Source organism: Lactuca virosa, chromosome 3, assembly GCF_052849685.1.
Source record: "Lactuca virosa cultivar CGN04683 chromosome 3, Lactuca_virosa_CGN04683_v6, whole genome shotgun sequence".
Classification (NCBI taxonomy): Eukaryota; Viridiplantae; Streptophyta; class Magnoliopsida; order Asterales; family Asteraceae; genus Lactuca; species Lactuca virosa.
This window is the reverse complement of record NC_136428.1, coordinates 311,304,293-311,317,884: the sequence shown is the minus strand read 5'-3', so window position 1 is coordinate 311,317,884 and position 13,592 is coordinate 311,304,293. Positions and strand designations below refer to the sequence as shown.

Genomic DNA, 13,592 nt, shown 5'->3' with positions numbered 1-13,592 from the left:
CTATAGAGGGTTTAATGCATGAAAGTTGGCCAATAGCTTGATAAAGCTTGAATCTTTAGGCCCAAGGGACCTCATACTGTCTAGATCTGAAGTCTCAACTTCATGGCATGCTCAAACAACTTAAGGACTCAAAGAGAAGATGGAAATGGCCATAAACTCCCTAATGAAGATATCTAACAAACAAATGGTCAAGGTGATAGCTTTTTACCTCCATATGGCAGCTAACACTGAAAGAATACTGGATCCAAGGGCCCCTTCTCGTTCCAAGCCTTTTGCTCCTCCAACTCCATCAAAGAATGCACCAAATCACACATTTTTACTCTCTCTCTCTCTCTCTCTCACAGATGATTAGGGTTTCTCTCAGGGTGCTAAAGTGACCAGGGAGGCGGAATGAAGGGCTTAAGGTTCTTTAAATAGGGTGCAAACCCTGAAAATTAGGGTTTTTACACTCAGCTCCTACTCGTCGAGTTGGGGTCCTCCAACTCGTCGAGTAGACTCTAAAAATCACGCTGCTATCTTCATCTCTACTCGGTGAGTTGAGGCCTCCAACTCGTCAAGTTGCCCTGACAAAAATGAATATAATTAATTAAATATTATACCTGGGAGTCGGGATGTTACAAATCTAATAGTGCAAATGTTAATGAACAATTACGTATAGTGCAACTTTAATCCATCAACTTTGTATAATCCGTCAGTTTCAACCCTTCTATTTTGTAAAATAATATTTTTAATCCACTACTTTTTAAAATATCACTTTCATCCCCTCCACTTTTAACTTTCTAAAATGTCAACTCATAATGCACAATGTACAAGTATATCAATGCATAAAGTGTAACTTTAATCCCTCAACTTTGTATAATCCGTCACTTCCAACCCTTATATTTTGTAAAATAATATTTTCATCCCATTACTTTTTTAAGTATCACTTTCACCTCCTCCACCTCCAATTTTGTAAGATGTCACTTTTACCCCTTCTTTTTCTATTTTTCCGCGCACATATCGTTGTAGTAAAGTATGTCAATGCGTAAAGTGTAACTTTAATCCATCAAATTTGTATAATCCGTTACTTGCAACACTTATATTTTGTAAAATAATTTATTCATCCATTTACTTTATAAATATCACTTTCACCCCTCCACCTTCAACTTTGTAAAATGTCAACTCTTTTTGCACAATATACAAGTATATCAATGAGTAAAGTACAATTTTAATCCTTCAAATTTGTATAATCCGTCGATAGCAACCCCTTTATTTTTTAAATATGATATTTTTCATCCCTTTATTTTTCAAAATATCACTCATCCCTTCCACCTTGAACTTTGTAAGATGTCACTTTTACCCCTTCTTTTTCTAGATTTTCGTGCATATCTCCCCACCCCGTAGTATGTATATAATATGATTTTTACTCATCTACTATGAAAAATGTACTTTCCACCCCTCTATTTTATACATGTTACCTTGACCCCTAAAGTTTGAACTTTGTAAAATGTCAATGGTTTAATCAATTCTCACTCCTAATACACAACAAAAATATGTAAAAACTCCCGACAAAGCGCAGGCTCATTTACTAGTTTAGAGTAAACCACATGCCAAGAGCTTTTTCATAAACTTATTTACAAGACGTGATTTTCATAAACTTATCTATCACTTTGTAATTTAGTTCCTTACCATCTTGTTAGTTCTTTTTTTATTTTTAATAAAATCTGTTTTTTTTTAGATCTTTTGAAAAACTTCTATTGTCGATGCTTTAAGGTGCATTTGTTATGTAGGAGTAACACATAACAAGACAATCTTGTTGGTGTCAATGTAATAAAATTGCAATATTTAGGAATGTAAATGAACTGAACGTTCAACGAACTATTCGTGAACCGTTCGGCGGAAGTTCGCTTATGTTCGTTTATTTAACAAATGAACCAACATGAACACAAATTTTTGTTCGTTTAGTTAAATGAACAAAGATGAACTATGGTCTTGTTCGCTTAATTATGTTCATGAATGTTCATTTATGTTGTTTGTTTACGTTCGTTCATTTAAGTCTCATTTATGTTCGTATATGTTCAGTTATGTTTGATTACATTAATATATTATATGTTTAGATATTTTCATATATGTTTAATTATGTTTGTTTATCTGCATTCATTTATGTTCGTTTCACATTTTCACGAACATAAACGAATGAACATTAATAATGTATTTGTTAAACGAAGGAACATGAACAAGAAACTCGTTCGTTTATCCGTTCGTGTTTGTTCGTTTGTTCGGCTATCTTAAATGAACGAACATGACAAACTCTTGTTCGTGTTCATTCGGTTAGTTTACAACTCTAACAATATTTTTCCCACAAAAAAAGGTGGATTAAGATGAGACTGGGGTTTGCCCACGATCTCTTGTCTATGGAGAATATAATAAAATAGCCGTTCAAAACTTATCCAGTTCAGTTCAATCCAATCAAATATTATCTCTTGTAACAAACAAAGTTTTATCATCGTCTATGTGGATCCTTTTGTAGGTTTAGCAATAGTAGTCAGCATCTGGGGCAACAAAAAACTGGACCCCTTATTTGTAATTTATGATCATTTCAATGAATCAAAGCCCAACATCTGGGGCAACAACAAACTAGACCCCTTATATGTAATTTATGATCATTTCAATGAATCAAAGTCCTTTTTGCTCATAAGTTTTCCATGTTTTTTGTTAAGCTTTCAACAAAAGAGTTATAAAATAGTTTACTTATTACATTAAAGGGATAATGACTTAAAATGGTAATATATTTTTCGATTTGTACACATTTGGTCACTAAGTTTTTTTTCGTCCACATTTACCCCTTCAATTTGTTAAACTGTACACATTCAGTCCTTATGACCGGATATTCCAGGTAAACCGAAAAAAAAAAAGACTTAATAGCGTAATATATTTCTCACTTTGTACACATTTAGTGCTTAATATTTTTGTGCACATTTAGTCCTCAATATATTTTTTGTTGCAAAATAAGTCTTGGTTATTTTTGTACACATTCAATACTTAAGACTGAGTTCTTTAGATTTTTTCACGACATCCAATGTGGGACAATCATTAATAGGTGTTTGGGATTGTTGATGTTTATGTCTATGGGGCCATCGACTACTTTGTTGCTTAGGCCTTGTGGTTTGGCTTAGGTCTTGTGCTCTGAACATCGTAATTTCTTCATACGATCTCAGATGTTTACGATCTATATATATATATATATATATATATATATATATATATATATATATATATATATATATATATATATATATATATGAGTCTACTACAATTTTCGTTAAAATTACTCATGTTAAAAAGTAAATACATTTTTACTTACAGTTTTATAAAAAACGTTCATACATACATTCATAAAAAACACATGGATATAAAAATCGTAAGTAAAAATATATTAATTTTTTAAAATGAGTAATCTAAACGAAAGTTGTAGTAGACTCAAATACGAACGTGTGGATATAAAAATCGTTAAAATCCGAGATCGTATGAAAAAATTACGACGTTTAGAACACAAGACTTAAGTCAAACCACAAGACCTAAGCAACCAAGTAGTTGAGGCCGTCATGGACATAAACCTCAACAACCCCAAACACTTCATTTATTATTGTCCCACATAGGATGCCGTGAGAAAACCTAAGGAAATCAGTCTTTAAGTATTGAATGTGTATAAAAATAACAAGGACTTATTTTGCAACAAAAATTATATTAAGGACTAAATGTACACAAAAACATTAAGGACTAAATGTGTACAAAGCAAGACATATATTACCCTATTAAGTCATTTTTCTCGGTTTACCTGGAGTAGCCGGTCATAAGGACTGAATATGTACAGTTCAACAAGTTGAAGGGGTAAATATGAACGAAAAAGTACTCAGTGACCAAATGTGTCCAAATCGAAAAATATATTACCCTTTCAAGTCATTATCCCTAAAGAAGACATATGTCAATTAACGTTGGCCTAAACTAGAAACTTTACATTGCGTGGTTAAGTTAAACGTATTAATCGGCAATCCTTAAAAATAACATATTTGCCATTGTGAGTCTGATAAACCATTTCAAGAGACATATATGCATCTCTGGTGTGAGTGCCTTCATCTCTAGTGTGAATGCATTCATATATAACTAGAGGGGAATCATGCGCGCCGTTGGCGTTGTGTTCCTTTTTTTTCTCTTGTCAGCAAAAACCTCCTCTGATAAAAGTCAAAATATTAGTCAAGAGAAGATTATAGAATTGTGGAAAATGTTTGAATTTTATAATTACCTTGAGTACCAGTTGGACCATAAACAAGGTTGAACTGAAACAACTTTTTTCCATCTTTATGATGTTTTAAAGGATCTAAAACCTCTAATGACCCATCTTCTCCAATGTAATCAATCACGTTCTTTGTGTCGAGAAACTCGTGATAAAAAGGTGAAAATATGTACGAAATTCATTACATACCAAGGCCATTTGAGCTAGAGGTTCAGATGCAGCCTACAATATATTGGTATAAAAATAATAAAGATTTTATAAACTTTTGTTTTTCTTTAAAAAAATTTCATGGAAAGTAATTACCTGCACATCTCCATGTTCCCGAAGTTGGTTTGTAACAAAGTTGACCACATCCGAGCCGAAGGTAATAAAATTTGGATAAAATAATCAGGTCATAAAAAAAGAAAGGTAAGATAGATTGAATCTTTTAATGTAGTCCCATAAGCCAACAGTTGCAATATCAGGAGTAGCAATAACCAAGTCCCCAAAGAACTGAATGCTGCACCAGATCATAATCCCAATTTTATAATTTATACACAGCACAGCATAGCAGTGGGCAAAGGGTATTTCAGTCATTTTCATAAATGAGAGAATGCCTACCGGGATACGATTTTTCGGACCATCTGCCTTCCGCAACTTCTCAAGCCATTCTGTACCTTCAGACCTCCTCCAAGCTAGGAAAAAATTATAAAAACCATATATAAATTTATATATATACCTGCTTGTTGGGCTTTTGTTCAAGCCAAATTATAGTCGTACCCTGTTCTGGATGAAATCACCTCCATCAGCATTAACGATCTCAAAACTATAATTTGGCTTTTGTTCAAGCCAAATTATAGTCGTACCCTGCTTGTTGGGCTTTCATTCAAGGAAACCGAATCAGTTTCCAAAACAGTCGACAAAATGGGTTTTCCACCTTACAAAACGTATAACGAACATTTACCCTTTGAAGACGGGTTAGATAAAATATGGTTGAACAAAAGAACATTGTCACCCCTGAAATGATCACAACCATAATCAGGCCAAATAGCAATTAACGAAAAGAAAATATGTTGTATAATTAGTAATGACCAGAATGCCCTTGTAAGATATTGTCTAATTATTCTATATTTATTGTTCACCATGTGTTTTCTCATGATACTATTTTTTTAACCAATAACACCCAAATAAAACATGATCCCTTTATCTTAATTTCAGATCCGAAATTCTGCTCCGTCAGCCAATTAGGACTACGCTCCACATCATCTTTCTGTTTCGATGCCAACTCATCAGCAGCTTCTCCTTCTTCTCCTTCTCCTTCTTGATGTTCTTCATTAACTGCTGACGTGGATACTCGAGGCTCATTTTCCGCCGTTTCATCAGTGGTTTTGACATCATGAGGTATGTTGAGGCTCACAACTCTTTCTAATGCATCTTTATGCTCTTCTTCAATTGATTGCAGCCTACTGAATTTTTGTACCTTTGGTGCTGTTGTAATGCTTTCTGAACTGTTTTTGTTTTCCTTCATTAACTGCATTTTTTATACAATATCTTATTTACATGTCAAATGACAAAAACAGCCCTGTAACAGCATAATGATAATAACATGAGGGTAATTTGGTCTTTTCTTTTCACTTACTTGCACAGCCTTCTCTGCTTCTCTTAAAATCCTGATCATGGCATGATCAGATGTAGCATGTGATGATAAAACAATATGCTCAAATCTACCATCAACAGGAATTGCAGTTCTCACTTCTGGAGGGTATCTACCACATCTGTTTACAAATCCAAAACATGTAAAGATGCCATGAAATTGAAAGGTATGAAACTACTCACTGAAAGAATTTTTACCAAATTTAATACAACAATTTAAGGATAGAAGATCAATAGAAGTAATGAAATAGAAAAGTGTTAACCTGCAAAACTTTCTCTCAACAATGTGATACATTCTTCCTGGAGCACATAATCTTCTTGGATCTCTTAACTTCCTACCTTCTCGTATGAATGTATCCCTCAAGCAAACCATAAAGATTAAACATGGCAAACTGTTGAAATCATCAAAAAAAACCATGGATCAACATTACGATCAGCGTCATCACCCATAAACCAAAATCAAAGTTTGACAAATTACCAGAAGATCGATTTGAAGATATCTTCCAATGGTGTCGCTGTTCTTGGTAAAAAATCATCCTAAATAACATAACCAGCGGTTACTAAATTAAATTCGATTCAAAATAGGCGATAACTAATTTCAGTAAAAATCGCACGTGTAAAACAACTGAGTAGATAACATCGGCGTATTTCACGGCCAAATTAAGCGACATAGATCTCGCCGGAGCAAGAGCATAACATCGCACCAACTCCCTGGGTATCCCGCCGAGCATATCCCTATGATTCACCACTATCACTGTCATCAATGCCGCTACCCCTGACCCAACTGAATGACCCACAAATATCATCTTGTAACATGACCCATTCTCAATCCACAACCGTTTCAGATTCTCAGACTCCTGATTCAACAACCAAATTGCCGATTGTAACAACCCACGATGCACATATCCACCATCGAACATCTGCATCCCTAATCGATTGTTGAGTAACAGTTGAGAAGAAGCTCACTTTGATCAACGCCCTCACTTGCTGGTAGTGGTATATGTCGTGAGGAAACTTCAACCTTCGCATCGCCTCCAGCCATCGCCACCGGTACCCATCGCCATCACACGACCACCAGCATCAGCGCCGGTATGCGCTGTTGATTTCCCTGTCGAAATCGTCAACTTGATGAAAGAAACTCCCAATCGATTACAATAAGTGAAACGAAAAAGGTTTTTTTCCATCTCCTCGCGTGCACCTTGTAATTTGGCGGAACCCCATCTGATCCCAGAGCCAAGGCCATCAGAGAGAGAAGAAGGAGCCTCGATTGCAATCGCCGAACAGCACCGGGATCATAATCAGGCAAAAGCAAAGAGTTATTAGAAACAGGCGAAGATGGTATCTGAGGAGGAATTATTAACCGTATAAGAGGAATCATACATACCTAAAGAAGAAAAAACAGACACGTGAGAACATATGAACATATAATCGCGACAAAGGGATCAACAGATATACACTGAAAGCTGCAATCGCAAACGCAAAATAGAAGACAACGTCTACAATTTCTTTAAGGCGGTGGAAAAGATAACGATGACCCAATTTTGAAGGCGGTCTGAAAAAAAAAAATATTACCTTTTAAAAGAAAACCGACGGCAAAGCAAAAAAGAAGCGCAACCTCTGTGGCCAAAGTAGCAAATGAAGGAAAAAAAAGTGGCAGAAATGAGAATTGGCAAAGTTTACTGTTCCTCAAGATTTTAACAATTAATAGTATATATAATAATAAGATAAATCTATAGAAACTATATGATTCTATTAATTTTAGAAGAGTAAATTACACGAATGGTCTCTATGGTTTGGGGTAATTTGCATGTTTGGTCCCTAACTTATATTTTTAACTCGGAAGGTCCCTACTGTTTGTTTTTGTTGCGCGCTTGGTCTCTGTCTTACTTAAAAAGACTATTTTGCCCTTGATTTTTTAATTTATTTAAATAAACACACCTCCAACCTCACTTCCACCTCATCTTACCTTAACTTACCCACCCCACCTTATATAAAAAAATTTTAAAAATCAAAGGCAAAATAGTCTTTTTAGGTAAGACATTGACCAAGCGCACAACAAAACAAATTGTAGTGACCTTCCGAGTTAAAAAAACTAAGTTAGGGACCAAACGTGCAAACTACCCCAAACCATAGGGACCATTCGTATAATTTACTCATTTTACAACGTATCATTATATGTTATTCCAAAAGTGTGAATATAACGGTAATAGACGAAGGTGCAAAGACATTACGTATATCTCATGATTGATTCATCTGCCTACTCAAACATTCAAGAAACTAAAACTAGTAGAGATGCTTCCTCGTGAGCACTTGACACGTTCGTGTATCAATAATTATACCCCTCGATCCTCCTCCCCGGCCATAGTTACTTAATAGAATATTAATCATAATGAACAATAATGAATTATTTCGTAACAATATCATAAGTTGTTTCTTTAATTACATATAATAGTAATTTACCTATATTTCATTAATTTTTTTTTCCAACATAACAATTTTTTTTTTATCTTTTACTCATAATAACCATATATTTTTATTCTTTTATCCATAATACCCATATCTTTTACTCATAATACATACATATTTATATTACTTTACCCATAATACCCATATCGTTTACTCATAATACTCATATATTTTTATTCATCTAAATTTGACTACAAATATATGCATTATATTTTATGTTTTTCATATAGTTTTATGGGTAAAAAGCTATAAGCACGTTGTTATTATACGTAAAACATAATACTATGAGTTCCATATCGCTACTATACTTAAAAATCTTACTATTAAAGGTAAACAAAGAACCTAAGCTACATTACCATTGTGGATAAAAAAAAAGAGTAAAATATGTTGTTATTTACTATAGCTTATACCTTTTATGGTTTTATACTGTAATGGATACGAAAATTATATTACTATAGTCTATCTTGTGATGAATATCAGTTTTATTTAAACGGTTAGTATTTGTTGCAAATAATGTAAACTTTTACCGGTTAAATCTCGTATTTGCATATTATATATATCAAAAAATACAAAAGATACATATCCTTTGGATGATGATACGAAAGGAAGGAAGAAGTTGCATTTTATTATTATTATTATTATTATTATTATTATTATTATTATTATTATTGAAAGAGAATAGAGAGAGCATATAATGGACAAGCATGTGGGTTGGTTTTATTGTTAAAGGGAAAGCCAATCAAACTCCCCATCATTATTGATGCTCATGTCGGATTCAACCCACATGTATTGCCCTTTATCCAAAACCTAATTCCTTATTTTTCACTTTTTTCTATAACTAATATAATGTCTCATTGTATTATTTGCTCAAATCTATCTATTCCTTTATTCTTGATCTCAATAACGTGCATGTATGTCTTGGCTATAAGTTTATACTATGTCATAGGACGCATACCAACATTACTCTCACCATAGGGTCATTTCGATATTAATGAGTAAGAAGGCCTGAAAAATAAGGTCAATTAAAATAAGGCTTTGTAGATGAAACTTATAGTGATAAAAATAAAGAAAAAAAGTTGTTAGATTTCGAGATAATTAGAGTTTTCATGAAGATTTCAATGAATCTCGAGGATTTTGTAGAATCATTAAAGATTTGGTAAATGTTGTACACTTTTTACTCGAACGTGTGTTACTAGTTTGAAAATAGAAAAATTGAGGGTATATGGATTAAACTACTCATATAAATATATTTAATGAAAATAATTTAGTTTTGGTTAATCGGCAAAATGACCTACAATTTTGGAACATGATACGAGACACACAGTCACACACATACAATGAAATTATGAAATGTGGCACCAACCACCTTCCTGGAAAGACATTTCAAGACTTATTAGAGAAGTAAAAAATGACAATAGATCCAGATGATATTGTGATTTTACGGGTACATTCTTGTTTGATTTACTTATTTCTGTATTTTTAAGGAGTAAGAACTTATAATTCAAAATTTGGAATGTTGAAATCATTTCTAGAATGCAAAAAAGAAACCCCTAATGAGACTTTAGTTCTAATCTGAAACCTGAAAAAGCTACTAACTTTTTTTTAGTTACCATTTCATAGCTTTGAGAACTAGTAATATTGTCTTGTTTGCTTCCTTTAGTAGACATTTAGATAATTCCAAACTGTTCTTCGTTTTCCAAATATTTCGGCATAAGAAGAATCGTTCGGAATAAGATCAAGAGTCAGAAACATACTCTAGAATGATGTCACATAAAACATTTTTATGTAAAGTTAACTAAGTTGGTTAGGTTTAATTTTAGCATGACAATGTGTATTAGGATTCTCTAATCATCTTGTGTTAACATTCTCCTTGGTGCCATTATTCTTTGAAAGCTATAACATCGAATAGCAAGATACGCTCTTTTCCAGCAGTCATGCTTTGGTAGGTGGTTAGATAATATAGTCAACGTGGACGGTGACCATTTGATTATGCATTACATGTTATGCAAAGAAGATGCTACAAACCCACAAAACCGTAGTGGAGTATCGCACTAGAAGGTCGTCCAAGTGTATTTGATGTACATGTTGGAAAATAGGTTTAACGTGTTTATATACACTTTCAAGGAAATATAAATTACTTTGAAGTTATATTTTTAACATTTCATGTTTGCTAATATTGTCTGTTAAATGTTGTTGCGGATGTTTTAAACAAATAAAATTATAATATCTTGGTTGCACTAATGGGTAGCACAAGGAAGCATTGTCGAATCCTCAGAGACAAATGGTCAATGTCTCTTTGCGTAAGGCACATACTAGTCGAATGCATAAAATAATAAAGAGGGGGGGGGGGTGTTGTACAGTGAATAACTAAAACAACGATAAACATAACTAACGTTAATTCAATAATAGAAAGCGAATAGCATGATATGCTCTTTTCCAGCAGTCATGATTTGGTATGTGGTTTGACAATACAGTCAACGTGGACTGTGACCATTTGCTTATGCATTACATGTTATGCAAAGAAGATGTTACAAACCCACAAACATAGTAGAGGATCGTACTAGAAGGAAGTCCAAGTGTGTTTGATGTACATGTTGGAAAAGAGGTTTAACGTGTTTTTATACACTTTCAAGGAAATAAAATTACTATGAGGTTATATTTTTAACATTTCATGTTTGCTGATATTGTCTGTTAAATTGATGTCGCGGATGTTTTAAACAAATAAAATTATCATTGATTGGTTATACTAATGGGTAGCACAGGGAAGCAGGGTCGAATCCTCGGGGACACAGCCTAATGGTCAATGTCTCTTTGCGTAAGGCACATACTGGTCGAATGCATAAAATAATAAAGGGGGGGGGGGGGGGTTGTTGTAAAATTAATAACTAAAACAACAATGAAAATAACTAAAGTTAATTCAATAATACAAGGCAAATTCAATTCTAGTTTGACTTTCCCAATCATACAATCAACACAAACCTGGTTAATTAAGATGTGTTCTATCTAAGCTAGTACTGAAAACCACTAGAAAGCTCTAGTAAGTTCTCTTTTACCTAGTTAATTAACCCAAACAAACTCTTCAGTTAATCCTACTTTTTACTAACCTAATTAAACAAGCTCTTAATCAAGTCAGAAAAGCATCATTATGATCCACGTAAAATTTCTAGCAATATTCAATACTTATCACAACCTCGGAAGCATAAAAATATGAAATTTTAGTTTATAACAGAGTCAAATCCCAATAGGGAACCTATCTATTACTTGTTACTTTTACCAATTTATCAAAACAATTATGGATTTCAACAATTGATTAACTACATTGATTTAATCCTAAATTATGTGATCATGCTAAAAAGAATCAGAAATCAAACATTCATTAAGTACAAAACTAAAATAACTAGATAGAATCACAAAATAAAAACCAAGTCAAATAATTAATCGCATAAAAAGTACTAATATTTGCAGTACTAAAATCTAGGGTATAGCCAGACATAGCTAACATCTAATCTAAAACAATAAAAAAAATTAAATAACTAATCTTACTAAACTAATTGAAATAGATGATCCACTGTCTTCAGATCTTCAGAAATTGATGAAAATGGAGAAAAATCGCCTCAAACATTGTCTCTGGTTGACTAGGAACGGCTAGGGTTCTAACTGGAACAAATGGGGACTATATATACGAAGAAAACAACAAAAAAGGTGGAATCCAGAGAAACACGAGCCAGGCACGCTGCGTCTTTTAAGAGGCACACCGCTCCCCTTCAAAAAAAAATCTTGTGAATTGCCCATTTAATGAAGTGCGTTGCTATATCGGACTAGTATATGAAAAACACGATCGTGCTTTATGATGAAACACGATCGTGTAAAGGCTTCAAAGTCCTGAAAGTCGATTTTTGGTCGAAAAAAATTGTGAATATAAAGCACGATAAAAATACACAATCGTTTGTCCAAAAACACGACCATGAAAATCATAATACACTCGTTTCAAACACAAATTCTTATGTTTCAGCAAATTCGTCTCGGATTCCAGCTTCCTCAGGTGTTTTAGCTCCATTAAGCTCCAAGTATGCATCTACGCTGCTTCCACATCACCGCTGCACTCAAAATATCTGAAAACGACTTGAAAACATGAGCAGTACGGGATTTTTGATGAAATACATGAGTTGAACATTATTTAAACTACTGTATATGAAAAAGCATAAAATGTGATACAAAATGCTAATAAAAACTACTATAAAAGATGCATAAAATGACATCTATCAAATCTCCCTAAGCTTAAACCTTACTTTCCCTCAAGTGATAAAAAGATTAAACCTTATAAACAAAATGGAAAGATGTAGATAACATAAAAAAAGAATTTAGAATAAAAACTAAATAACTAAAAACACTTCACTCTCTTTTTTCACATGGTCAGACTTCACATCGAGGAAGCTCCAATGGAATCACTACCTAAACAACAATTTCAATACCTTCCATGTATCCCAGATTTCTAAGGTCGGAAAGATGCTCAACTGTGTAAATTGATAAACCAACCATAAATTTTATTTAAATTTTATACCTTAATTTACCTTGCTCACAAAATTTAAGAATTTTACGTCTTTTCGAATCATACATAAAAACCAAGCTTAACCCATCCTTGGAGACCTTGTCACGTCAAATCAACTTTTGCCAAAGCAATCAACTCTCATGAAGGGGCCCAAGATCCTATGTTTTCTCTTTTTTGAGAGCATCATATACCATATCACACATTTCTTCAACTGCACAGGTTTGATTGTGAGGTGACTCTTGATTTGATTGAAACTTGAATATTTGTATCTTTTGCCATCGACTTTAAGTTCTTCAATCTTCTTTTTGAATTTCTTCACATTTCTTCGACTAAATGATTGGAATTTGACTTGGGTACTAGATTTTACAATTTGTACCCGCAATGAGCTCGGATATGAAAGTTTTGCATGCTTTTTCATTTTGTTGGATGTGTGGATATGATATAGAGCTCTTTGTTACCACAAAGGGTAATGTGTGTCAACAAATAGGTCCGTGTTTTGTGAAGTCAAGACTTATTGACACACCCCTAAACCAAGGATGGCGGAAATGTCCGGGGGTGGAGGACTTCATGTATAGTATCACAACAACGAGTATAATAGTGCTCAAAGTAAATACAACCATCATAAATATAATTGAAAAGCTTACACCATAGTATATGTTTACATGTTTCAAA

At 33.4% G+C, this 13,592-nt stretch overlaps 1 protein-coding gene across 6 annotated transcripts; it reads right to left on the bottom strand.

Moving 5' to 3' along the window:
- Positions 1–3,906: 3,906 nt before the first annotated feature.
- On the bottom strand, positions 3,907–7,456 carry LOC145167323 (uncharacterized). 6 transcript variants are annotated; one of them, XM_079086500.1, is made up of 10 exons: positions 7,104–7,456; positions 6,872–7,029; positions 6,520–6,762; positions 6,384–6,442; positions 6,169–6,297; positions 5,892–6,027; positions 4,874–5,783; positions 4,577–4,772; positions 4,283–4,495; positions 3,907–4,211 (listed from the first exon to the last, which is right to left on the bottom strand). In XM_079086500.1, the coding sequence occupies exons 2-7, from the start codon at positions 6,932–6,934 to the stop codon at positions 5,406–5,408; spliced, it is 1,008 nt and encodes a 335-aa protein (XP_078942626.1). In that variant the 5' UTR covers positions 6,935–7,029; positions 7,104–7,456; the 3' UTR covers positions 3,907–4,211; positions 4,283–4,495; positions 4,577–4,772; positions 4,874–5,405. The 6 variants fall into 6 exon arrangements, with proteins under 6 accessions (XP_078942626.1, XP_078942627.1, XP_078942623.1 ...); XM_079086501.1 differs by having other exon boundaries at positions 6,872–7,013; XM_079086497.1 differs by having other exon boundaries at positions 4,874–4,947; positions 5,033–5,783; positions 6,520–7,455.
- Positions 7,457–13,592: the final 6,136 nt, after the last annotated feature.

Excerpts from the sequence above, each read along its gene's own strand:
- LOC145167323 (XM_079086496.1), bottom strand. The coding sequence starts at position 6,831 with ATGCAGATGTTCGATGGTGGATATGTGCATCGTGGGTTGTTACAATCG. Across the intron at positions 6,028-6,168 it reads GTTGAGAGAAAGTTTTGCAG|ATGTGGTAGATACCCTCCAG; the intron begins GTTAACACTTTT and ends ATTTGTAAACAG. Across the intron at positions 5,784-5,891 it reads AAGCAGAGAAGGCTGTGCAA|TTAATGAAGGAAAACAAAAA; the intron begins GTAAGTGAAAAG and ends TAAAAAATGCAG.